Source organism: Eriocheir sinensis, chromosome 30 (genome assembly GCF_024679095.1).
Source record: "Eriocheir sinensis breed Jianghai 21 chromosome 30, ASM2467909v1, whole genome shotgun sequence".
In the NCBI taxonomy this organism is placed as follows: Eukaryota; Metazoa; Arthropoda; class Malacostraca; order Decapoda; family Varunidae; genus Eriocheir; species Eriocheir sinensis.
In genome coordinates, this window is record NC_066538.1 from 6594926 (window position 1) to 6622425 (window position 27500).

The 27500-nt window shown below is 40.0% G+C and overlaps 1 protein-coding gene across 10 annotated transcripts in view; it reads left to right on the top strand.

Moving 5' to 3' along the window:
- LOC127005523 (syntaxin-1A-like) overlaps window positions 1-27500 on the top strand; it is a 140480-nt gene that overhangs the window by 24064 nt on the left and 88916 nt on the right. For all 10 annotated transcript variants that reach the window (XR_007758635.1, XR_007758634.1, XR_007758636.1 and 7 more), the window contains exon 2: window positions 8062-8151. Coding sequence is in view for 6 of the 10 variants with exons in the window: in XM_050874441.1 (XP_050730398.1) it covers window positions 8062-8151 (90 nt within the window). In the remaining 4 variants the exon portion in view is untranslated. The remainder of the gene's footprint in view (window positions 1-8061; window positions 8152-27500) is intronic.

Genomic DNA, 27500 nt, shown 5'->3' on the forward strand with positions numbered 1-27500 from the left:
AGAGAGAAGAAAATAAGAAAGGGGAAGGAAGGAGGGAAAAAATGATATGAAGGAGGGAAAGAAATGAAGGAAGAGAAAATGAGGATAGAATAGTGAAAGAAAATAATGAAGGAAAAGAAAGAAGGGAATAATGTTAGGAAGGAGAGAGAGAAAAAATAAGAAAGAGGAAGGAAGGAGGGAAAAAAATAATCTGGAGGGAAAGAAATGAAGGAAGAGAAAATGAGGATAGAATAGTGAAAGAAAATAATGAAGGAAAAGAAAGAAGGGAATAATGTTAGGAAGGAGAGAGAGAAAAAATAAGAAAGAGAAAGCAAGGAGGGAAAAAAATAATATGAAGGAAGAGAAAATGAGGATAGAAGAGCGAAAGAAAATAATGAAGGAAAAGAAAGAAGGGAATAATGTTAGGCGGGAGAGAGAGAGAAAATAAGAAAGAGAAAGTAAGGAGGGAAATAATTCAATCTGAAGGAGGGAAAGAAATGAAGGAAGAGAAAATGAGGATAGAAGAGCGAAAGAAAATAATGAAGGAAAAGAAAGAAGGGAACAATGTTAGGAAGGAGAGAAAAAATAAGAAAGAGAAAGGAAGGAGGGAAAAAAATAATATGAAGGAGGGAAAGAAATGAAGGAAGAGAAAATGAGGATAGAATAGTGAAAGAAAATAATGAAGGAAAAGAAAGAAGTAAATAATGTTAGGTAGGAGAGAGAGAAAAAATAAGAAAGAGGAAGGAAGGAGGGAAAAAATAATATGAAGGAGGGAAAGAAATGAAGGAAGAGAAAATGAGGATAGAAGAGCGAAAGAAAATAATGAAGGAAAAGAAAGAAGGGAATAATGTTAGGAAGGAGAGAAGAAAATAAGAAAGTGAAAGTAAGGAGGGGAAAAAATAATATGAAGGAGGGAAAGAAATGAAGGAAGAGAGGAAGGAAAGAAGAAAAACGAGAAAGAAATGAAGGAGGGAAAAAAAAACTGAGATAAAAAGGAAGGACAGGAAGTTTCTCAGCGATGGAGAGGAAAAAGGAAGTTGAAATAAGACAAGAGGAAGGAAAGGAAGGGAGAGAGATAGGAAGGAAGAAGGGAGGAAAGGGGAGGGAGGGGGGAGAGAGATAGGAAGGAGGAAGAAGAGGGGGAAGAGAGGAAGGGGGGGAGGGCCATCGTCTGCTATTTTGGCATCTTTATTTTGAACATTTTTCCTTTTTCACTAGAGGAGGAAGAGGAAGAGGAGGAGGAGGAGGAGGAGGAGGAAGAAGAACGGCAGTAAATATTCAGAAGCTTATGCAGACCCAAGTAACTCGATATTGATCACACACACACACACACACACACACACACACACACACACACACACACACACACACACACACACAGATATGGAAGGACGACTGTATCTACCATGACACTCTCTCTCTCTCTCTCTCTCTCTCTCTCTCTCTCTCTCTCTCTCTCTCTCTCTCTCTCTCTCTGTTAATTAAAACGTGTGTAAAAACCTTGTTAAACACCTCTTCAGGCAGGTCTGTGTGTGCGTGTGTGTGTGTGTGTGTGTGTGTGTGTGTGTGTGTGTGTGTGTGTGTGTGGAGGTGGCGGTGTGGGTGGAAAATTACGTCACACCTCGTCTCCATGGCAACGAGAGAGAGAGAGAGAGAGAGAGAGAGAGAGAGAGAGAGAGAGAGAATGATCACTTTTCTTTTTATATTATCTAAGCACGCCATTTATATGCTTTCCTCGCCCTCTATTTTCCTCACTTTTTTTTCCTTCCTTCCCTTTTTCCTTCCTTCCCTCACATATTTTTTTTCCTCCACTCGCTCACACTTTCCTCCCACCTTTCTACCCGCTTACCGACCTGTCTGGCTTTCTCTCCTCCTCCTCCTCTTCTCTTCTCTCCTCCTCCCACATCCTCCTACACTTCTCTCCACATGTTATCTTTCCTCCATTCATCCCTCCCTCTTGTCTGGTTTTCCTGTCCTTCCTTCAATCCTTCCTTCAATCCTTCTTCCCTTCTTCCCCTCTTTTTCCTTCCTTTTATTTCTCCTTCTTTCCTTCTTTTTCACTTTTTTTTTTTTTTTTCATTTCTCTCTCCCCTCTGTTCTTTTTCTCTTTCTTTCCTTCTTTCTTTCTTCCTTCTTCTTCTTTTCTTCTTCCCTTCATTTCTTCCCTTCTTCCTTTCCTTTTGTTTTCTTTTTTCTTCATGCCTGATTCCGTCTTTCTTTGCTTCTTCTTCCCTTCCTTCCTTACTTCTTCCCCTGCTTCCTTCCTTTTTCTTTTCCCTTTCTTCTCTTTTTCCTCTCCTTTTCATTTCTTCCCACATGTGTTCTAGCGTCTTTGTTTCCTTCCTTCTTTCTTTCTCCTTTTTTTCTTTCCCTCTCTTTCTTTCATTCCTTCCCTTTTTCATTCTCCTTGTGTCCTTTCATTCTCTGTTTCTTTCCTTCTTTCTTTCACTCCTTCCTTCAATCCTTCCTTCCTTTCCTTCATTTCTTCCCTCTTTCCTTCCTTCGATTTACCCTTACTTTATATCCTTCCTTCCTTCCTTCCTTCCTTCTTTCTTTCCTCCATGCCTCCCTCCACTTTGTCTCTCCACCGTCTTTCTCTCCTTCATTCCTTCTTTCATCCCTTTCTTCCCTCCACTTTTTCTCCTACCGTCTCTATTTCCTTCATTCCTTCTTTCCTCCATTCGTCTGTTTCTTTCCTCCCTCCTCTCCTTCTTCCCTCCCTCATGTCTCTCTACCTTCTTTCCTTCATTTCTTCTTTCATCCCTCCACTTTTTCTCCTACCGTCTCTATTTCCTTCATTCCTTCTTTCCTCCATTCGTCTGTTTCTTTCCTCCCTCCTCTACTTTATCCCTCCCACATGTTTCTGTACCGTCTTTCTCTCCTTCATTCCTTCTTTCATCCCTTTCTTCCTTCCATTTTTTCTCCTACCGTCATTCTCTCCTTTCCTTCTTTCCTCCGTATCGTCTTCTACCGTCTTTGCTTCTTTCCTTCCCTTCTCTATCCCTCCCCCATGTTTCTCTACCTTCTTTCCTTCATTCCTTCTTTCATCCAGTTCATCCTCTCCCATTATGTCCGCCTTCCTTCTTTCCTCCCTCCCATACATTCGACTCAGAACTATTACCTAAGACCACATTACCCGGGTTCTCGTGAGTGTTTCTTCACATTCACGGTACAGAAGAAGCCTTGTCAAACTACCACAACAACCTCTACGAAAGTCTTATCGTATCGTCACCTTCGTAAACAAAGCGCCTTAGTCATTATTTTCTACTATCCAGGCTTTTTTTTAGTGGGCTTTTTCATTTTATTATTGTTTACTTTTTTGTGCCCTTGAGCTGTCTCCTTTGTTGTATAAAAAAAAACTCAGAAAAAGAACTGTTATCATCTCATTTGGCTTAAGGTTTAGGCAGGAATGAGTGGGCCAATTCTATAACACTCAAACCCTGAATGACGGAGGGAATTATATAAGAGGAGACAATGAAGAGTTATGGGAGAAGAACAAAGCAGTGGCAGAGGAAGTAGAGAAAAAAGAAGAGAAAAAGGGAAAGAGTAGAGTCGAGTAAATTTTTCCACATCACGAAATAAAAAATAAAAAAGTAAGAGATCATAGAATACTTAAAAGAAACACATGATAACAAGGAAAGAAGAGAAAAAAAGAAGAGAAAAGGGAAAGAGTCGAGTCGAGTAAATTTTTCCACATCACGAAATAAAAAATAAAAAAGTAAGAGATCATAGAGTACTTAAAAGAAACACATGATAACAAGGAAAGAAGAGAAAAAAAAGAAAAAAAGAAGAGAAAAGGGAAAGAGTCGAGTAAATTGCCCCATATCCCTTGAAATGGAAAATAAGGGTAAGGGAGGAAAATTAAAAAAAAGTCGATCATAGAGTATTTAAAAGAAACACACATAATAACAAGCGAAGAAGAGAAAAAAGAGTGAGAGAGAGAACGAAGGAAAAAAAAACGTAGACGAAAGAGGAATAATGAGAAACGAAAAATGGAAATAAGAAAAAAAAAGACGGAATAAATAACACACAGATAAAGGAGAGAGAGAGAGAGAGAGAGAGAGAGAGAGAGAAACAAAAACGTAGACGAAGGAGGAATAATGAGAAACGAAAAGTGGAAATAAGAAAAAAAGAAAGAAATACAGACAAATAAAGGAGAGAGAGAGAGAGAGAGAGAGAGAGAGAGAGAGAGAGAGAGAGAGAGAGAGAGATTATATTTGATTCCAACGTCGGCTTAAAACACGAGGTAGGCTTAGGGAGGAGAATTTATGAGGTAATATAAAATGGTGACGCCCGCCTTGGAAGCAGGTAAAGGTAAGGTTTGGGACATACGCTATAGGTACTCGTAGCCCCGGTGCTCATCTCCGGGTACGAGTGTTGAGTTAGGTAGAGAGGTGAGAAGGAAGATACGTATTGCAAAAAGGAATGGAAGGATAGGGTAGGGAGAGCAAGGTAAAGAGAGGGAGAGAGGACTAGAATGATCTCAAGCGATTCTCATTGTATTAGGTAGAGTATCAAGGAGAAACATTCGTATAGCAAAGAGAAATGACAATAGGGTAGAGAGAGAGGCTTAGAATGATCTCAAGCGATTCATATTGTATTAGGTAGAGAAGTAAGGATTAACATTTGTATAGCAAAGAGCAATAATGAAATAGGGTAAGGCGAGAGGCTTAGAATGATCTCAAGCGATTCTCATTGTATTAAGTAGAGTATCAAGGAGAAACATTCGTATAGCAAAGAGGAATGACAATAGGGTAGAGAGAGAGGCTTAGAAAGATCTCAAGCGATTCATATTGTATTAGGTAGAGAAGTAAGGATTAACATTCGTATAGCAAGGAGCAATAATGAAATAGTGTAGGGAGAGAGGCTTAGAATGATCTCAAGCGATTCATATTGTATTAGGTAGAGAAGTAAGGATTAACATTCGTATAGCAAAGAGCAATAATGAAATAGGGTAGGGAGAGAGGCTTAGGAAGATCTCAAGCGATTCATATTGTATTAGGTAGAGAAGTAAGGATTAACATTCGTATAGCAAAGAGCAATAATGAAATAGGGTAGGGAGAGAGGCCTAGGAAGATCTCAAGCGATTCATATTGCATTAGCTGGAGAAATAAGGAGTAACATTTGTATAGCATAGAAGAATAATGAAATAGTGTAGAGGAAGAGGCGTAGAATGATCTCAAGGGATATTTTTAGATGTATGGGACATATCAAGACGCCTCTCCACCCGAAATTGACCTCTCTTTTGGCTGCTCTTTACTGTTATCTATTATGGGAGCGACGAGTAGCGGGCTTTTTTTTTGTACTCTTTTTGTTGCCCTTGAGCCGTGTCCTTTAATGTAAAAAAACAACCCCCCACCCACCCACCCCAAAAAAAAAAAGAAAAAAAAAGAAAACAAGGGGAAAGAAAAGGACGAGAGAGTATGATAGATAGGAAAGAGAGGCCAGTAATGATTTCAAGGGATATTTTTAGATGTATGGGACAAGAACACCCCCCCATCCCCCCACCCCTACCCCCCAAAAAAGAAAAGAAAACAGGGAAAAAGAAAAGGACAAAACGGAATGATGGATAGGAAAGAGAGGCCAGTAATGATCTCAAGGGATATATTTATAGATGTATGGGACAACAACATCCCCCCACCCTCCCCCAAAAAAGAAAAGAAAACAAGGAGAAAGAATAGGACAAAACAGTATGATCGATATGAAAGAGAGGCCAGTAATGATCTCCAGGGATATTTTTAGATGTATGTGACAACAAAAACACCCCCCCACCCACCCTCCCCCCAAAAAAGAAAAGAAAACAGGGAAAAATAAAGGACAAAACGGAATGATGGATAGGAAAGAGAGGCCAGTAATGATCTCAAGGGATATATTTATAGATGTATGGGACAACAACACCCCTCACCCCCCACCCACCCCAAAAAAAGAAAAGAAAACAGGGAAAAAGAAAGGACAAAACGGAATGATGGATAGGAAAGAGAGGCCAGTAATGATCTCAAGGGATATATTTATAGATGTATGGGACAACAACACCCTCACCCACCCCAAAAAAGAAAAGAAAACAGGGAAAAAGAAAAGGACAAAACGGAATGATGGATAGGAAAGAGAGGCCAGTAATGATCTCAAGGGATATTTTTAGATGTATGGGACAACAACATCCCCCACCCCCCCATCCACCCCCAAAAAAGAAAAGAAAACAAGGAAAAAGAATAGGCCAAAACAGTATGATAGATATGAAAGAGAGGCCAGTAATGATCTCAAGGGATATTTTTAGATGTATGGGACAACAACAACACCCCCCACCCACCCCAAAAAAAACAAAAGAAGTGAGAAGGAATTGGACAAAACGGAATGATGGATTGGAAAGAGAGGGTGAAAATGATCTCAGGGGATATTTTAAGATGTAGAAAACAACAACAAAACAAAACAAAACGGAATGATGGATTGGAAAGAGAGGGTGAAAATGATCTCAGGGGATATTTTAAGATGTAGAAAACAACAACAAAACAAAACAAAACGGAGAAATGATAGGACAAAACAGAATGATGGATAGGATAGAGAGACCGAAAAGGATCTATAGCGACTCTAAGGTGTATAGAACAACATAAAAAAAATAAAAAAAACGGAGAAAGGATAGGACAAAACAGAATGATGGATAGGATAGAGAGACCGAAAAGGATCTCAGGGGATATTTTTAGATGTAGAAAACAACAACAACACAACAACAAAAAAAAAGGGGAAAGAATAGGACAAAACGGAATGATGGAAAGGATAGAGAGGCCGAAAAGGATCTATTGCAATTCTTAAAAGGTGTAAACAACAACAACAACAAAAACTTCTATATTTCTCTTCCTTCTTTCTTCTTATCTCTCCTTCCCCTTTCTTTCCCTTCTTCCCCTTCTTTCTTTCTTCATTTTCTTGATTCTTTCCTTCCTTCCTTCCTTTCCCTTCTTCCCCTTCTTTCTTTCTTCCTTTCCCTTCTTGATTCTTTCCTCCCTTTCTTCCTTTCCCTTCTTCCCCTTCTTTCTTTCTTCATTTTCTTGATTCTTTCCTTCCTTCCTTCCTTTCCCTTCTTCCCCTTCTTTCTTTCTTCATTTTCTTGATTCTTTCCTTCCTTCCTTTCTTCCTTTCCCTTCTTCCCCTTCTTTCTTTCTTCCTCTCCCCTCTTGATTCTTTCCTCCCTTCCTTTCTTCCTTCCTTTCCCTTCTTCCCTTTCCTTCTTCCTTCCTTTACCTTTCTTCCCCTTCCTTCTTCCATTCTTCTCTTTTTCATTCTCTCCTTTTTTTATTCTTTCCTTCTTTCCTTTCCTTTTTTTTCCACTTCTTTCTTCCTTTCCCTTCTTCCCCTTCTTCCTTCCTTTCCCTTCTCGCTTCCTTCCCCTTCTTCATTCTTTCTTCCTATATACTGCATTTCTATTCCTTTCCCTTCTTCCCCTTTCTTTCCCTTCATTCTATCTCCTTCTACACTCTGTCCATTTTCCTCTCTATTTCCCTTTCTTCATCTTTTATATTCGTTTTTTCTCTTCATATATCACATCCATTTTTATCTTTTTTTTTTTCCTTTTCTCCATCTTTCTCTCCCCCACATCTGTTTTTTTCTCTTTCCTCCTTCTCTCCTTTGTCCCTCTTGGTCTTGTTTTTGCGCGTGTGAATGGAGGGGAGGGGGGAAGGGGGGTGACCTGTGTGTGTGTGTGTGTGTGTGTGTGTGTGTGTGTGTGTGTGTGTGTGTGTGACGTGTGAAGGTCTGTTTTGTCATGTATGTATAGCCATGACGTATGTTCTCTCTCTCTCTCTCTCTCTCTCGACAGTAAAGGAAGCAGCTCAAGGCCAAAAACCAAAAACAAAGTAATCTATTCATCCATCAATCTATCCATCTATCTATCAATCAATCTATTTATATCTATCTTTCTGTCTATCTTTCTATCTCTTCCCAGACACACAATGATGAAGATGAAATAAAGGAAAACAAAGAAAGGAGGAAGAATGTGAAGCAGTATGGTTATCAGTCTCTCTCTCTATCCATCCTTTTATCTATCTATCTATCCATGTATCTAATCGTCCCTCCCCTTCTCTCTCCTCCCAGGCGCAGAGTGATGAGGATGACGTTGGCCCGGATGATGTTGCCGTCAATGTGGATGGCAACGTGGGCTACATGGATGACTTCTTCAACGAGGTGAGTACATGACGGCCCCTTGATTAGTCCTCACCTGTGCTGTCTACCTGTGAGTCACCTGAGAGTCACCTGATGGTCTCTTGAGGTGATTTAGTGTTACCTATGCACCTTCGAGTTACCTGTCATTATTGTCTCCAGTTATTATTTCGTTACCTTTCTACCTTGTTATCTACCTGTGAGTCACCTGTTGGTCTCTGGAAGTCGTTGTTTTAAGTGTTACCTGTCTACCTGTGAGTTACCTGTCCTTATTTAAGAAGAACATAAGAACATAAGAACGTAAGGAGTCTGCAAGAGGCCGGTTGGCTTATACAAGGCAGCTCCTGTACTCTCAACCCCACCTTGCCTCACTATCCATGACTATCCAACCTCTTCTTGAATGTATCTATGGTATTGGCACCCACAACATGGCTGTCAAGCCTGTTCCATTCGTCCACCACTCTGTTGGTGAACCAATTCTTGCCAATGTCTTTGTTGAATCTGAATTTGTCTAACTTAAAACCATTGCTACGTGTCCTACCTGGCTCTTGTACTATCAAAATCTTATTGACATCCCCTTTATTAAAGCCCTTCATCCATTTAATGTAATGTGTATATTATAATGTACATGTGTATGTGGGCTGGTGACAGTGCTGCACAGGATCTCTAACACCACGTCGTGCTTGTGATCATTGTGCGACACCCACGGTGTCGCCACACATACACATACATGTACATTAATATACACATTATAGATTCTGATCAAGTCTCCTCGCAACCTTCGCCTTTCTAGAGAGTGTAGATTTATATGCTTCAGCCTGTCTTCATAAGGCAAGTTTCTCACCCCCTGAATCATCTTTGTCATCCTCCTCTGTACAGATTCTAACATCTTGATATCCATTCTACCTTGTTATCTACCTGTGAGTCTATTGAGGTTATTCAGAGTGTTACCTGTCTACCTGTAGGTTACCTGTCCTTATTTTTGTCTCCAGTTATTATTCTTTTTTTATTCTCTTGTCTTCTACTAGTCCTTATTCTGTCTCCGTTGATTTAAGTGTTACCTGTCTACCTGTGAGTTATCTACCTTTATTACTATCTCCTGTCGTTATTGTGTTATCTACCTGTGATACCTATCTTACCTACCTTACCTTACTTACCTTACGATAGTAGATAGTAAAGTAGTTGAGAGAGGTGACCAGTACTAGGCAGGTGTATAGAACTGGAGGAAATGGGTTAAAGAAAAGTGGGTTTTAAACTTTTCTCCTCTTCTTTTCCTTCCCTTTTCTTTCCTTTCCAATCTTCTCCTTTTTTCTTTCCTTGCCCTTTTTGATTCTTCCCTGCTTCCTTCCTTCCGTTTTTATTGTTTTCATTCTTCCTTCCCTGTTTTCGTTCTTTCCTTCCTTCCTTTCCCTTTTTCATTCTCTCTCTCTTCCTTTCCCTTTATTTTTCCTTCCTTCCTTTTCCTTCTTCATTCTTTCCTTCTTCCTTCCTTTCCCTTCTTCATTCTTTCCTTCTTCCTTCCTTCTATATTTTCATTCTTTCCTTCTTCCTTCCTTTCCCTTCTTCATTCTTTCCTTCTTCCTTCCTTCTCTTTTTTTCATTCTTTCCTTCTTCCTTCCTTTCCCTTCTTCATTCTTTCCTTCTTCCTTCCTTCTTTTTTTTTCATTATTTCCTTCTTCCTTCCTTTCCCTTCATTCTTTCTTTCTTCCTTCCTTTTCTTTTTTCATTCTTTCCTTCTTCCTTCCTTTCCCTTCTTCATTCTTTCCTTCTTCCTTCCTTTTCTTTTTTCATTCTTTCCTTCTTCCTTCCTTTCCCTTCTTCATTCTTTCCTTCTTACCTTACCTACTGAGTCACCTGTCCATCTTGTTATTTACCTGAGAGTTACCTGTCAGTCACTTTAAGTCGTTATTGGGAATGTTTCGTATCTACCTGTGTTTATCTACCTGTGAATTACCTGCGAAGCTCTTAAAGTCGTTATTGGAGCGTTACTTATCTACCTCTGTTATCTACCTTTGAAATACCTGCCAGTCTCTTAATTCAATGTGATGGAAAGAATAATTAAAGATGAAAAATATGGAGAAGATACATTAAAAGGATAATTATACACCTAAAGTTGATTATGAGAGTTAGCTTTTTACCTACCTGTGTTATCTACCTGCGAAATACCTGTCAGTCTCTTAGTGAAGTACGACGAAGAGAATAATTAAAGGTGAGAAAATAAGGAAAAAATACGTTAAAAGTAGAATTACACATCAAAGTCGTTACTGGGAGTGTTACATTTCTACCTATCTATGTTATCTACCTGTGAAATACCTCTCAGGCTTAATGAAATATGACGAAAAAATTAATTAAAGATGAGAAAATAAGGAAAGCATACGTTAAAAGAAGAATTGTACATCAAAGTCGTATTGGGAGTGTTACCTGTCTACCTACCTGTGTTATATACCTGTGAAATACCTGTCAGTCTTAATGAAATATGACGAAAAAATTAATTAAAGGTGAGAAAATAAGGAAAGCATACGTTAAAAGAAGAATTATACACCAAAGCCGTTACTGGGAGTGTTACCTGTCTACCTACCTGTGTTATATACCTGTGACTTACCTGTTAGTTTTGGAGTCGTTATTATGAACTCTACTTATCTAACCGTGAGTCACCTGTCATTATTATTGTCTCCGATCTTTATTGAAGGGACGAAGAAAGAAAGAAAGGAAAAGAAAGGATGGAAGTGGAAGGAAGAGAGAGAGAAAAATGCAAGGAAAATAATGGAGGAAAGAAAAAAAGAAGAGGAGAAGTGGGCAGACAGGTTGGAGACAGTGTGTGGGAGAGAGAGAGAGAGAGAGAGAGAGAGAGAGAGAGAGAGAGAGAGGTAAGCAGGTGGGCGGCACGTGGGAGACAACAAACCTTTAATTAAGTCAACTGTGATTCCCTCAGAGTGGTTCGAAGTGATTTTAGGTCGAAGTGAGATTTTTTTTTTTTTTTTTTTAGTGCAGAGAGAGAGAGAGAGAGAGAGAGAGAGAGAGAGAGAGAGAGAGAGAGAGAGAGTGGAATTGATAAAGGAAAGAATAAAAGATGAAAGGAGATGAAGATAGATTGATAGATAGATAGATAGATAGATAGATAGAGGCAGATATCGGACCCTAAAAAATGATGATGATTTTGATGATGCTGATGATGATGTTGATGAAACTGACGAAAAAAAACCCGGATGATGAAAAACTAATTGATATGTTCTTACTCTTTTTTTCTCTACAGCAGAGGAAACCGCTCAAGGGAAAAAAAAAAAAAAAGGAAACTAATGAAAAAAAAAAAAGCCCGCTACTCGCTGCTCCTATAAAAAGAGTTCAGAGGAGTGGCAGAAAGATAGGTCAATTTCGGGAGGAGAGGTGTCCTGATACCCTCCTCTGAAAAAAAAAAGAAAAAAGAAAAAAAAATTGTTCTTGATAATTATACAAAACAGAGGTAAAAAAAAATTGTTCTTGATTACTACATAAAAAAAAAAAAATAACGAAAGAGGAAAAACTAACATATGTTCTTAGCTACTATAGAAAAAAAATCAAGGAAAAAAAGAAAATAAATTGTTCTTGATAATTATACAAAACAGAGGGAAAAAATTGTTCTTGATTACTACAAAAAAAACAACAAGAAAAACGGATGATGAAAAACAAATTGATATGTTCTTAGCTACTATACAAAAAAAAAGAACCACCAAAAAAATCAAGGAAAAAAATAGAAAATAACTTGTTCTTGATTATTATACAAAACAGAGGGAAAAATTGTTCTTGATTACTACAAAAAAAAAAACAAGAAAAACGGAAGATGAAAAACTAATTGATATGTTCTTAGTTACTATAAAAAAAAATCAAGGAAAAAAAGATCAAATAAATTGTTCTTGATTATTATACAAAACAGGAAAAAAATTGTTCTTGATTACTACAAAAAAAAAGAAAACAAATTAACCTGTTCTTAATTTTGGGAGTTCACGTGAAATTGTTTATGATTACTCCAAAAAAACAAACAAACACACACAAACACACGCACACACTGAAAAAAATTCTGATTTGAGCATAAAAAAGATTCTATATTTTGTGAGATATCTCTAAAACCACTAAAGATAGCTCAACGAAAACCTACACGGACGCACACAGATAAATTACGCACACGCACACCAAATCCCAAACACGCACACACAACAGAACCCCCCGAAAAATGCACACAAACACTCACACACACACTAAAAAAATTCTGATAAAAAAGCAAAAAAAAAAAAAAAAAAATAACCTGTTCTTGATTTTAGGAGTTCACGCGGCGTCAATTTGCAGGTGGGTAGTTTTTTGTCCCTTTTTCTCACCATTATTGACATTATTATATTTTTCCCGTCCGGTGTGAACGTCCGCGGTAACAGGTGAATGTCAGGCGCTAATGAGGTAATTCAAGCGAGATAACCAACCTGTGTGTGTGTGTGTGTGTGTGTGTGTCCTATCATAGGCAGACATACGCACACTGATAATGTCTCTCTGTGTGTCACTATGTCTGTATCGAAGCTTTTTTTTATGTAAGAGAGAGAGAGAGAGAGAGAGAGAGAGAGAGATGAATAACAAAGAAAAGGAAGAAAAGAAGAGAATTAGAATAAAAAAGAATGTTGAAACGAAGGAAAAAAAGAAAAAATGAAAGTGTCTTGATATTTTAGTTTAAGAATGACCAGAGAGAGAGAGAGAGAGAGAGAGAGAGAGAGAGAGTATATTAAGAAAAAAAGGCGAATATCGAAGAAAAGGAAGAAAAAAGAACCAGAATAAAAAAAAATATTGAAACGAAGGAAAAAAAATGAGTGTCTTGATATTTTAGTTTAAGAATGACCAGAGAGAGAGAGAGAGAGAGAGAGAGAGAGAGAGAGAGAGACTATATTAAGAAAAAGGGCGAATATCGAAGAAAAGGAAGAAAAAAAGAGAACCAGAATAAAAAAAAGAATATTGAAACGAAGGAATAAAAAATGCACAAAAGTGTGTATGTTTTAGTTTAAGAGAGAGAGAGAGAGAGAGAGAGAGAGAGAGAGAGAGAGCGTATCCCCCTTGAGAGACTGGCAGAAGCAAACAAACCGGGCCAAGAATCTTCCCACGCAAACAAGAGATTACTGAAACCCCAAAACAAGCTTCATTGTGGCGAGAAACCCAGACCGAGGCCGAGACAATAGAAACCGAAACTAAAAAGAAAAGAAGACAACTGAAACAAGACTCAGCAGAAACAAAAAAATAAACCGAAACCAAAATTAAAAAGAAACAGGACTGAAAAGAAACCAAAACTAAACAGAAACAGGATTGAAAAGAAACCAAAACTAAACAGAAACAGGACTGAAAAGAAACCAAAACTAAACAGAAACAGGACTGAAAAGGAACCAAAACTAAACAGAAACCAAAATAAAAAAGAAACCAAATCTAAACAGAAACAGGACTGAAAAGAAACCAAAACTAAACAGAAACAGGATTGAAAAGAAACCAAAACTAAACAGAAACCAAAATAAAAAAGAAACCAAAACTAAACAGAAACAGGACTGAAAAGAAACCAAAACTAAACAGAAACAGGACTGAAAAGAAACCAAAACTAAACAGAAACAGGACTGAAAAGAAACCAAAACTAAACAGAAACAGGACTGAAAAGAAACCAAAACTAAACAGAAACAGGACTGAACAGAAACCAAAACTAAACAGAAACCAAAACTAAACAGAAACCAAAATAAAAAAGGAACCAAAACTAAACAGAAACAGGACTGAAAAGAAACCAAAACTAAACAGAAACAGGACTGAAAAGAAACCAAAACTAAACAGAAACCAAAATAAAAAAGGAACCAAAACTAAACAGAAACAGGACTGAACAGAAACCAAAACTAAACAGAAACAGGACTGAAAAGAAACCAAAACTAAACAGAAACAGGACTGAAAAGAAACCAAAACTAAACAGAAACAGGACTGAACAGAAACCAAAACTAAACAGAAACAGGACTGAACAGAAACCAAAATTAAAAAGAAACTACTCCCAGGGTCATAAACTACCCCTGGAAATATACCCCAAACTCCTGCGAAAGCCCTGTCAAATATGTGAACCTGGCCGCCGAAGTGTTGTGATATACGACTCTATGGATGGTATTCTTGGACAATGATTCCGCTTCCCACATCAACTATTTCCATAAGCCAAAAAGGAGATCAGTTGGGTTCTCATGAGCGTTTTTTTAAGTTCATGACACAGAAGAAGGGCTAAACTACTCCCAGGGTCATAAACTACCCCTGGAAATATACCCCAAACTCCTACGAAAGCCCTGTCAAATATGTGAAGTTTGGCGCTGAAATGTTTTGAAATACGACTCTTATATCAAACACCGGGCCGAATTACTGAACACCTCGTCACCCAAGTTCACATATTTGACAAGGCTTTCGTAGGAGTTTGGGGCATTTCCAGGAGTAGTTTATGACCCTGGTGGTAGTTTAACCCTTCCTCTGTACCGTGAACCTAAAGAAACACTCATTAGACCCCAATTGACCCCCTCTTTGACCTTTAGAGATAGCTGATGTGAGAAAGAGTTTAGGGCATTTCCAGGAGTAGTTTTATGACCCTGGTGGTAGTCTGGCCCTTCCTCTGTACCGTGAATCTAAAGAAACACTCATTAGACCCTGATTGACCCCCTCTTTGACCTCTAGAGATAAATGATGTGAGAAAGAGTTTAGGGCATTTCCAAGATTAGTTTTATGTCCCTGGTAGTAGTTTGACCCTTCTTCTGTACCGTGAACCTAAAGGAACACTCATTAGATCCCGATTGACCCCCTCTTTGACCTCTAGAGATAAATGATGTGAGAAAGAGTTTAGGGCATTTCCAGGAGTAGTTTTATGACCCTGGTGGTAGTTTGACCCTTCCTCTGTACCGTGAACCTAAAGAAACACTCATTAGACCCCGATGACCCCCTCTTTAACCTTTAGAGATAGCTGATGTTAGAAAGAGTTTAGGGCATTTCCAGGCGTAGTTTTATGTCCCTGGTGGTAGTTTGACCCTTCCTCTGTACCGTGAACCTAAAGAAACACTCATTAGACCCCGATTGACCCCCTCTTTAACCTTTAGAGATAGCTGATGTTAGAAAGAGTTTAGGGCATTTCCAAGCTTAGTTTTATGTCCCTGGTGGTAGTTTGACCCTTCTTCTGTACCGTGAACCTAAAGAAACACTCATTAGAATCCGATTGACCCCCTCATTGACCTCTAGAGATAAATGATGTGAGAAAGAGTTTAGGGCATTTCCAGGAGTAGTTTTATGACCCTGGTGGTAGTTTGACCCTTCCTCTGTACCGTGAACCTAAAGAAACACTCATTAGACCCCGATTGACCCCCTCTTTGACCTTTAGAGATAGCTGATGTTAGAAAGAGTTTAGGGCATTTCCAAGATTAGTTTTATGACCCTGGTGGTAGTTTGACCCTTCTTCTGTACCGTGAACCTAAAGAAACATTCATTAGACCCCGATTGACCCCCTCTTTGACCTTTAGAGATAGCTGATGTTAGAAAGAGTTTAGGGCATTTCCAAGATTAGTTTTATGTCCCTGGTGGTAGTTTGACCCTTCCTCTGTACCGTGAACCTAAAGAAACACTCATTAGAACCAGCCTCTTTGACCTTTAGAGATAGTTGATGTGAGGAACGAGAGTCTTATAATACCGATCACTAACAGAAACTAAAATTAAAATAAAACCGAAGCCTAAACTGACTCCCAGGATCACAACACCGCCAAGCCACCAGCCGAGGAGGCCCCACAAAAACAGGTGTGTTGTCCTCCTAAAATTATGGAAACGGCTGATTCATTGATCGCCGCCACGCTCTGAGACCTCCCGAACGCCTTGGCTCGCCTTGCTCTGCCTTACCTTAGCCTCCCTTGCCTTACTTTTCCCTTCCTCTCCTTTCCCCTCCCTTCCCTTTACTTTCCTTCCTTTCCCTTTCCTTATCTTCCCGTCTCTTCCCTTCCCTTACCTTCCCTTCCCTTCCTTGCCTTACTTTTCCCTTCCCTTCCCTTCCCTTCCCTTCCCTTCCTTGCCCTACTCTTCCATTCCTTTCCCCTTTCCCCTTTCCCTTTCTCATTCCTTCCCTTTCCTTTCTCTTCCTTAACTTTTCCTCCATTCCATCTCATTTATTTTCCTTCCCTTCCCTCCCTTACCATTCCTTGCCTTGCCCTTCCCTTCCTTTCCTATCCCCTTTCCCCTTTCCCTTTCTCATTCCCTCCCTTCCCTTATTCTTCCTTAACTTTTCCTCCACTCCCTCTCATTTCTTTTCCTTCCTTTCCCTTCCCTTTTCTTCCCTTCCCTTCCCTTCTTTTTTCTTTGTCTTATCCTACTCTTTTGTCTCCCCTTCCTTTCCCTTTCCTCCCCTTCTTTTTTCTTTGTCTTATCCTACTCTTTTGTCTCCCCTTCCTTTCCCTTTCCTCCCCTTCCTTACCCTTCCCATCCCTCCCTTCCCATTCCCTTCCCCTCCCATTCCCTTCCCGTCCCTTCCACTCCTTCGCCTTCCCTTCCCTTGGCATTCCTTTGATTCCCTTCCTTTGGTTTACCCTTCGTTGCCTTTCCATCACTTCCCTTTTATTACGCTTTGTACCCTCCCTTTCCTTACCCCTTCCTTACCCTTCTCTACCCTTCTCATTCCCTCCCTTTCTTACCCAACTTTTCCTTCCTTTTCCTCTTCGTATTCCCCTCCCCTTCCCTTTCCCTTCCCTCCCTTCCCTACCCCTCTCATTTCTTCCCTTCGTACCCACTCTCTCCTTACCCCTTCCCTTCCCCTCCCCTTCCCCCTTCCCTTCCCCTTCCCTTCCCCTTCCCTTCCTCTCCCCTTCCTTTCCTTTCCCTTCCCACCTCCCCATCTCATTTCTTCCCTTCGTACCCACTCTTTCCTTCCCCCTTCCCCCTCCCTTTCCCTTAGCCTAACCCCTCCCCTTCACTTCCTTCACTTCCTTTCCTTACCCATCCCATTCCTTCCCATTCGAATCCTCCATAGCCTTCCTCTTCCCCTTCCTGTTTCCCTCCCTTCCACTCACCTCCCCCTCCACTTTCCCTTCCCTTCCCTTCCCTACCCATCCCATTCCTTCCCTTCCCTTCCCTTCCCCCCCTTCCCTCCACTCTCCTTCCCTCCCTTCCCTTCCCTACCCATCTCTATCCTTCCCTTTCGTACCCACTCTATCTTCCCTTCCCCTTCCCCTCTCCTTCCCCTCCACTTTCCCTCCCCTTCCCTTCCCTACCCATCTCTATCCTTCCCTTTCTTACCCACTCTCTCTTCCCTTCCCCTTCCCCTTTCCTTCCCCTCCACTTTCCCTCCCCTTCCCTTCCCTACCCATCCCATTCCTTCCCTTTCGTGCCCACTCTCCCTTCCCTTCCCCTTCCCCTTTCCTTCCCCTCCACTTTCCCTCCCCTTCCCTTCCCTACCCATCCCATTCCTTCCCTTTCGTACCCACTCTTCCCTTCCCTTCCCCTTCCCTTCCCCTCTCCTTCCCCTCCACTTTCCCTTCCCTTCCCTTCCCTACCCATCCCTATCCTTCCCTTTCGTACCCACTCTCCCTTCCCTTCCCCTTCCCCTCTCCTTCCCCTCTCTTGGCTTGGGGTGCAGCAGAACCTTTAAAGCTGCCACTGAGCTGCCGCCCCCTCCTCCTCCTCCTCCGCCGCCGCCGCCGCCGCCAGACAGCCTCCGTTTTAGGGCGTCGCCGGCCAGTCTTTGCGGCTACACTTGTTTTTTTTTTTTTTTTTTTTTTTTTTTTCATCATCAACTTCGTTTTCTGTTTCTACGTTTCTTTCCTTCTTCTTTTTCTTCTTCTTCATTTTTCTCTTCTTTTTCTTTTTCTTCTTCTTCTTCTTCTACTCTTCTTCATCATCAGCTTCGTTTTCTGTTTCTACGTTTCTTTCCTTCTTCTTCTTCTTCTTCTTCTTCTTCTTCTTCTTCTTCTTCTTCTTCTTCTTCTTCTTCTTTCTCCCCCTCCTCCTCCTCCTCCTCATCATCATCATCATCCTCATTTTCTTTGTTTTCTTGTTTTCTTTTTCTTTTTTCTTCCTCTTTTTCGTCTTTGTATTTACCCGTTTAACTCGTTTTTTTCCTTCTGCCTTTTCTTTTTTTCTTCTGTTTTCTCTGTCATTCGTCTTTTATTCCTGTTCTTCTTCATCGTGTTCTTGTTTTTGTTTTCTTTTCTTTCATCTTGTTTTAATTCTTTCTCCTTCCTCAGCTTCTTCTTCTTCTTCTTCTTCTTCTTCTTCTTCTGCTTCCTCCTCCTCTTTTTGCTTTCCTTCTTCCTCAACTTGTTCGTGTTCTTCTTCATATTATTTATTCAACGTTTTCTTCTTCTTCCTCCTCCTCTTTTTGCTTTCCTTCTTCTTCTAAATCTTCTTCTTCTTCTTCTTGAACAAACAAACAAAACAACAACAAAACAAACAAGCATGGAGTAACTCAGGTGTTCGTCCGTGCAATTAGGGGAAAAATTACACCTAGCCACCTGCTTTCCTACCTGGGCACATCACGAGAGCGTGGGATCGATGGACAGGAACGCCGTAAGGGTCAAGATTAGAGCGTGTGGGAGTGGGTTGAACGCCCTTACTGTGCAGATAAAGGATTCAGCAGCCTTGTGTGTGTGTGTGTGTGTGTGTGTGTGTGTGTGTGTGTGTGTAGGAGGAGAACGAGAACGAGGAGGAGGAAGAGGAAGAAAAAAGGAGGAGGACGAGAACGAGGAGGAGGAGGAGGAAAAAGAAGAAGAAATAAAATGATGAAAAGGAAGAAGAGGAAGAAAAAATGAGGAAGAGGAGGAAGAGGCAGAAGAAAAACATGAAGTAGAAAAAGATGAAAAATAAAAAAAAGAGGAGGAAGAAAAGAGGAGGAGGAGGAATAAGAACAACAAGAAGAACAAGAAAGAGGAAGAGGAAGTAGAGTAGAGAGAGGAAGACGAAAAAAGAAATTAAAAAGAAAAAAAGAAAAAAAAAGAGGGAAAAAGTAGTTGAATACAATGTCTTTCCAACTCGCTTGTAAGGATAAAAAAACAAGTGTGTGTGTGTGTGTGTGTGTGTGTGTGTGTGTGTGTGTGTGTGTGTGTGTGTGTGTGCGTGCGTGCGTGCGTGCGTGCTGAAAAGTCGTGGCTAATCGTAAGAGAATCAGCAAAGGAGGTGCATGAGAGGTCAGCATTTAGGCAGACAATTGCAAACATAGACAAAGATAGAATGAAAGAAAGAAAATAGAAAAGAAAACGAGGATAGGAAAAGAAAAAGTGAAAGAAAGAAAAAAAATGAAGTAAAAGAAAATAAGAAAGAAAAAGAAAAGAAAACGAGAAAAGGAAAAGAAAGAATGAATGAAAGGAAAAGAAAAACAAAAAATGAAAGAAAGAAAAGAAAAAGTAAAAAGAATGAAAGAAAAAAAGAAAAAAAACCCGAGAAAAGAAAAATAATGAAAGAAAAGAAAAGAAAACGAGAAAAAAAACGAAAACGAGAAAAGAAAAAAATAATGAAAGAAAGAAAAGAAAACAAAAAGAATGAAAGAAAAAAAAATAAGACAAAACAAAAAAGAATGAAAGAGTGAAATAAAGAAAAAAAAGAAGAATAAAAGGATGAAAGAAAAAAAGGAAAGAAAAACAAAATGAAAGAAAAAAACCGAGAAAATAAAAAAAATAAAAAAAGAATGAAAGAAAGAAGAAACAAATAAAAAGTAAAAAGAAAAAAAAATGAAAATAAGAAATAACAGAGAAAATGAAGAAAACTCGTAATTAGCGTCTTCCTCTAATTTACCTGTCGTTAATTAAGCACACGAAAGTCGAACATTAATATCAACCTCTATTATTTTTATTTACCACAAATTAAGAAAACCAAAACAGGAAATATTAAAAAAAAATAACATGCATTACTAAAACATCAATAGCAACGTAGTGTGATGACTCAGACACACACACACACACACACACACACACACACACACACACACACACACACACACACACACACACACACACACACACACACACACACACACACACACACACACACACACACACACACACACACACACACACACACGTACACACACACACACACACACACACGTACACACATATACACACCTTTTGAATACTTAATTAATAACTTTCTTGACACGAACGTACAATCGATGATGATATATTGTTGTATTGTTCATTCTTCTCCTCCTCCTCCTCCTCCTCCTCCTCCTCCTCCTCCTCCTCCTCCTATTCTTCTTCTTTCCTTCTATTTCCCTTTTTTTCCTTTTTTCTCTTTCTCTGTTTTTTTTCCTCCATGTTACTCTCATTACTCCTCCTCTTCCTCCTCCTCTTCCTTTACTTCTGTTCCTCCGTTTCCCTCTTCCTCTTCCCTTTTCTTCTTTTTTTCTCTTGTTTTCTTTTTCTTCATATTACTTTCACTCCTCCTCCTCCTTTTCTTCTTTTTCTTCTTCTTCCTCCTCCTCCTCCTCCTTTACTTCTGTTCCTTCGTTTCCCTCTTCCTTTCTTCCCTTTTCTTCTCTTTTTTCTTTTGTTTTCATTTTCTTTATGTTACTCTTTCACTACTTCTCCCCCTCCTCCTCCTCTTCTTCTTCTTCTTCTTCTTCTTCTTCTTCTTCTTCTTCTTCTTCTTCCTCCTCCTCCTCCACGGACAACAGGCATAACAGAAGCAACAATCAATATACAGGGTGTTGTAATTAACCTCCTTCTCCTCCTCCTCCTCCTCCTCCTCCTCCTCCTCCTCCGGGAACTCTTCTTCTGCGACTTCGCCAATTCATGTTTCTCTTTGTCGTTTTATTCCTTCGTTTATTATTTTTTCATTGTTTCCTTTTGTTCTTTTCTTCCTTCTCCTCCTTTTCTTCTTCTTTGTCTTTCGTCTTTGCTTTTTATTGTTGTTGTTGTTGTTATTGTTGTTGTTGTTCTTTATTGTCATTCGTCTTATATTCCCATTCTCTATTCTTCCCTTTTTTTCTTTTTCTTCCTCCATTCCCTTATTCATATTACCCTCCTCCTCCTCCTCCTCCTCCTCCTCCTCCTTCCCTTCTTCTATCCTTCATCTTTCTTCCTCTCTTCCTTTTTTCTTCTCTAACTTTTTCTCTCCATTTTCTTTTCATGTTACTCTATCACTCCTCTTCCTCCTCCTCCTCCTCCTCCTCTCCTCCTCCTCCTCCCCCTCCTCCTTCTATCCCTCCTCTTTCTTCCTCTCTTCCCTTTTTCTTCTCTAACTTTTTCTCTCCATTTTCTTTTCATGTTACTCTATCACTCCTCCTCCTCCTCCTCCTCCTCCTCCTCCTCCTCCTCCTCCTCCTTGTAATTACCTCCTCCCCCTTTGGTGTTTATTTACAAAAGGTGACGTAGTGTTGTTGTCGTTGTTGTTGTTGCATTGTCACGTGATTGTGTGTGTGTGTGTGTGTGTGTGTGTGTGTGTGTGTGTGTGTGTGTGTGTGTGTGTGTCAACTGGCCGGTCGATTTGGCTATTGTTGTCCTCCTCTTCCTCCTCCTCCTCCTCCTATTCCTCTTCTTCCTCTTCTTTTCTTTTTTCCTCTTTTTCTTGTTCTTCTTCGTCCAGTCCTCCTCCTCTTTCTCATCTTCCTCTTCTTTTTCTTTTTTATTTCTTTTTCTTCTTGTTCTTTTCGTGTTCTTCTTCGTCATCCTTTTCCTCTTTTTTTCTTCTTTTGTTTCTTTTTTCTTTTTGTTCTTGTTCCTCCTCCTCCTCCTCTTTCACGTTGTTCTCCTCCTCTTCTTCATTCACTCGTTCATTCAGTCTCTCCTCTTCCTCCTCCTCCTCCTATATTTTCTTCTTGTTTCCTGATACCTTTCTTCTTTACTTTTGTCTTCCTTTCCCACGGTATTACTTTTTCATTCTTCCTTCGTGTGTTTCTTTAATGATCTCCTCCTCTTCCCCCTTTTTATCTGTCTTTTTCTCATTTACTTCCTTTCTTTTCCTCGTTTCCTCACTCCAGTCTTCTTTTCTTCTTCTTCTTCTTCTTCTTCTTCCCTTTCCATCTACTTATCCCATCCCATTCTTCTTCCCTTTCCACCTCTCTAAATTATCCCATCCCATTTTTTTTCTTCATCTTCATCATCATCATCATCATCTTCTTCTTCTTCTTCTTCTTCTTCTTCTTCTTGTTCCCTTTCCACCTCTCAAAATTATCCCATCCCATACTTCTTCTTTTTCTTCATCATCATCTTCTTCTTCTTCTCCTTCTTCCTCTTCTTTTTTCTTCATTTTCCCTTTCCACCTTTTTAAATTATCCCATCCCATTCTTCTTCTTCTTCTTCTTCTTCTTCTTCTTCTTCTTCTTCAAGGATAGATATTTTCTGTGTATCATTTATTATTCTAAAAACATTAAAAGGAAAGGAAAAAGAAAACGGAGGTGTCGGCGTCTTAATCAAAGGGGATGTTTATGTATTTCTCTCCTTCATCTGTTTTCGTTTTTGTTTTTGTTTGTTGTTGTTTTCCTTCGTTTGGGTGATAGATTGCCCTCTTCATCTCGTTGTTGTTTTTCTTTTTTATATTTTTCTTCATTTTCCTTCTTGGTTCACGTGCCTGGTGTGTGTGTGTGTGTGTGTGTGTGTTTCTTTTTCTGTTTGTTTGTTTGTTTATTTGTTTCGGCGATGGAGTTGAATTTATACCTCTTGCCCTCCTTTCTCTCTCTCTCTCTCTCTCTCTCTCCTTTTTTTTGTCTGTCTTTTAGTTTAGTTTTTTTTTTTTTTCTTTTCCTGCCAGATTGTTTGTTTTTGTACGTGTTTTTTTCTTCCTTTTTCTAATGTTTCCTGTGTCTGTCTGTGTGTCGTCTTTTCTTCTGTTTTCCTTTTTTCCTTTTTTTTCTTCATTTCTATCCCCGGCTATTTCCTTGAGCCACCTTTTTTTTTTGTTTTTTCCCTTTTCTTTAATTCAGACCGTCATCTTTTTTCTTTTTTTCCTCTTTTCTGCTTTCCTCATTTCCATCTCTTGACTTCTCTTTTTTTTTTTCCTACTGAGGCTATTTCCTTGTCTTTTTTTTCTTGCTTTCCCTCAGTTCATCTTTTTTTTTTCCTTTTCTGCTTTCCTCATTTCCATCTCTTGACTTCTCTTTTTTTTTTCCTACTGAGGGTATTTCCTTGTCTTTTTTTCTTGCTTTCCCTCAGTTCATCTTTTTTTTCCTTTTCTGCTTTCTTCATTTCCATCTTTCAACTTGTATTCTTATGTTTTCTTTTTCAGTTTTTATTTTTTCTGTGATCGCTTCGTCATGTCAATATACTTTTCCTTTTCCTTAATTCATACGCTCATCTTTTTTTTCCTTCTCTGCTTCCTTCATCTCTATCTTTTAACTTGATTTCTCCTGTTTTTATTTTTTTGTCAGTTTTATTTATTTCTAAGACTACTTTCTCATGTCTATACTTTTCCTTAATTCAAACTCAGCCTTTCCTTTTTTCTTATTTTCTCCTTTTCTTCTTTTCCATCTGTGACCATTTCCTCATTTCTCTTTATTTATTATTATTTATTTGTATCTATTCCTTTCCTCTATTTCAGACTATCATCTTATTTACCTACGAAGACCTGGATGGGGGTAGTTAAGAGATGGAGTGGGAAGGAAAAGAATGAAACAATAAAAAAAGGAATGGAAAAAGAATGGGATGGAAAGGGAAGCAGAGGAAGGGAATGGGATAAAAAGGGAGGAAGAATAATGGGATGGGATGAGTAAGAGATGAGAAGGGAAGAAGAGGAAGGAAATGGGATAAAAAGGGAAGAAGAATAATGGGATGGGATGAGTAAGAGATGAGAAGGGAAGAAGAGGAAGGAAATGGGATAAAAAGGGAGGAAGAATAATGGGATGGGATGAGTAAGAGATGGGAAGGGAAGAAGAGGAAGGGAATGGGATAAAAAGAGAAGAAAAATGGGATGGGATTAGTATGGGATAAGAGATGGGAAGGGAGGAAGAAGAATGGGATAGGACGATTATGAGAGAGAGAGAGAGAGAGAGAGAGAGAGAGAGAGAGAGAGAGAGAGAGAGAGAGAGAGAGAGAGAGAGAGAGAGAGAGAGGTCTTTATCGTGCAGTGAACTAATAATATTGGCTGATGATGATGGTGATGATGATGATGAATGCATATTAAACTATCTACCTCTGTCTATTCTTGTCTATCTATCTATATATCTATCACGCACTCAATTCTTACACACACACACACACACACACACACACACACACACACACACACACACACACACACACACACACACACACACACACACACACAAACACGGGCGTCTCACTGTCTGAGGAATCTCTCGTCCTTCTCCTCAATGAGTCTGGAGGAGGAGGAGGAGGAGGAGGAGGAGGAGGAGGAGGAGGAGGAGGAGGAGGGGAGATGGAGGAGGAAGAGGAGGAGGAGATTGAGGAGGAGGAGGTAATGGAAATGGAAGTTAGGAGGGGAAGAAGGAAGAGGAGGAGCTAATTAAAGTTAGGAGAGGAAGAAGAAGAAGAAGAAGAAGAAGAAGAAGAAGAAGTAAACAGTAAAGGGTGCTAGGAAGAGATGTTAAAGAGGAGGAGGAGGAGGAGGAGGAGGAGGAGGAGGAGGAGGAGGAGGAACAGTTAAAGTAGAGTAGGAAGAGAAGGAAGAAGATGAGAGGAAGAAGGAGGAGGAGGAGGAGGAGAAGAGATGGAGGTAAAGGAGAAAAGAAAGGGCAAGAAGTAGAGAAGGAGGAGGAGGAGGAGGAAGAAATAAAGAAATGAAGGAGGAAGAGGAAGAGGTAGAGGAGACACGAGGAAAGGAAGGAGAAGAGGAAGAGAGAGTAAATGATGATAGGGAGGGAAGAAGAAGAAGAAGGAAGAGGAGGAGGAGGAAGAAGGAGACGAGATAATGGAAGTTAGGAAGGGAGGAGGAGGAGGAGATAAAGAAGGTTGAGTCTAAAAATAGGAGGAGGAGGAGGAGGAGAAGAAGAAGAAGAAGAAGAAGAAGAAGAAGAAGAAGAAGAAGAAGAAGAAGAAGAAGGAGGAGGAGGAGGAAGAAGAAGATATTTGGAAGGACAAGTCAAGCAAGGGAAGAAAAGGAAAGGAAGAAAAGTGAGTAAAAACAGGAAAAGAAAACAAAAGAAAACAAAAGAAGACAAAACAAAAAAAAACAGGAAAACAAAACAACAGTAAAAAAACAGTAAGACAAAAAAAAAATATATGGAAGACAGAAGGGAAGGAGAAGGGAAGAAAAAGGATAATGAGAGAAAAGAAGAAAATAGGGAATAATATGAAGAAAAATGACAAGAGCTAAAGATGAGAAGACAGAGAGGAGGAGGAGGAGGAGGAGAGGAGGAGAGGACAACGGAATCAAGCAGAAGGAGGAGGAGGAGGAGGAGAGGACAGGGGGACAGAGAAAGCAATGAGAAGGAGGAGGAAGAGGAGGAGGAGGAGGAGGAAATGTGAGAGCAGTTTAGAAGACATGAAGAGGAGGAGTAAGAGGAGTAAGTGGGACAAGAAGAGGGGGTGGAGGAGGAGGAGGAGGAGGAGGAGGAGGAGGAGAGGGGACTTGGGGAAGGAAGTAGGACAGTGAAGGAGGAGGAGGAGGAGGAGGAGGTGGTCTGATGGAACGGAAGTCAGCCAAAAAGAGGGAGGGGAGGAGAGGGAAGAGAGGAGGAGGGGAGGAGAGAGAGAAGAAGAAGGAGGAGGAGGGGGAGGAAGGAAGTAGAGCATTGGAAAGGAAGAAGAGGAGGAAGAGGGGGAAGGAGAAGAAGGGAGGAGGAGAAAGAGGGAAGAAGGAGAAGAGGAAGGAAAGGGAAAGAGGAAGAAGAGAAAAAAAGGGGTTTTAAAATGGGTGAGGGGGAAGAAAGAGAACAGTGAGAGAAGGAAGAGGAGGAGGAAGAAGAGAGGAAGGAAATGGGAAGAGGAGGAAGAAGATATGAGAGGAGAAGGGAAAGGGGAAGGAGAGAGGAGAATGAAAGGGTAAGAGGAAGAGGAGGAGAAAAGTGAGGGGAAAGAGAGGACAGAAAGGGAGAGAAGGAGGAGGAAGAGGAAGGAAAGGGAAGGAAGGAAAGGGGAGGGAGTGAGAAGGGGAGTAAAGGGAGGAAGGAGGGATAGCAGAGAGAAGGGAGGAAGAAACGGGAGGAGGAGGAGGAGGAGGAGGAGGAGGAGGAGGAAAGAACTGTGAGAAAGGGAGGGAAAGGAAGGAAGGAGAGCCATGAAAGGGGAAGGAAGAGAAGGAAGGAGAGAGGGGAAAAGGGAGTAAGAAAGAGGAGGATTAAGAGAAAAGGAAAAGAAAGAAAGGAAAGGGAAGAAAGAGGGTAAGAAAGGAAGAGAAAGAACTAGGGGAAAAGAGGAAAGGAAGGAAGGAAGAAAGAAGAGAATGGGGGGAAAAAAAAGGGGGAGGGAAAAGAAGGAAGAGAGGGAGGAGGGAAAAAGAGGAAAGAAATGAAAAGAGAAGAGGAAGAGAATGAGGAAAGAAAGAAGGGCAATGAGGGAAGGAGGAGAAGAAGGAAGGAAGAGAAGGAAGAAAGAAAGAGGAGGAGGAAAGGAAGGGGTAAAGAAGGAAGGGCAATAAGGGAAGGAAGAGAAGGAAGGAAGAAAGAGGGGCAACGAGGAAAGGAAGAAGGGAAGGGAGGAAAGAAGGTCAGAGGGGAGAGGGGAAAGAAGAGGGGGGAAGGGGGGCAGGGGGAGGGGGGGGGTCAATAGCCATTACCCCCTCCCCCCCACAACATCTCTCTCTCTTAACTCATGGCGTGTTTTGTCCCACTTTTCTCTCTCTCTCTCTTTTATTATCCTTTCTTTACCCTCTTCCTCTCTTTACTGTTTTCCCCTTCCTCTTCTTTTCCTTCTTTCATTCATGTTTTCCCTTTATGTTTTTTCCTCTTTTTCCCTTTTCTATTCTTATTATTTTTCATCTTTCCGTTTTTTTCCCTTTTTTCCTTCATTCATTCGTGTTTTCCCGTCTACATTTTCCTCTTTTTCCTCTTCCATATTTTATCGTATTTTTTCATCTCTTTTCCTGTTTTTTTTCCCTTTTTCTTTTTCCATTCCTCTTTTCCTTCATTCTTTTCCCGTCTATATTTTCCTCTTTTTCCTCTTCCATATTTTATCTTATTTTTTCATCTCTTTTCCTGTTTTTTTTCCCTTTTTCCCTTCCTCTTTTCCTTCATTCTTTTCCCGTCTATATTTCCCTCTTTTTCCCTTTCATCTTCTTCCTATTTTTTTCATCTTTATATCCCTCTTTTTCACTTTTTCTTTTTCCCTCTTTTCCTTCTTTCATTCATGTTTTCCCGTCAATATTTTCCTCTTTTCCCCTTCCCTATTCTTCCTTCCTATTTTTTCATCTATATTTCCCTCGTTATCTCTCTTTCTATTTTCCCCTCTTATTTTCCCTCTATGCATTCATGTTTTCCCGTCTGTATTTTCCTCTTTCCCTTCGTTCTT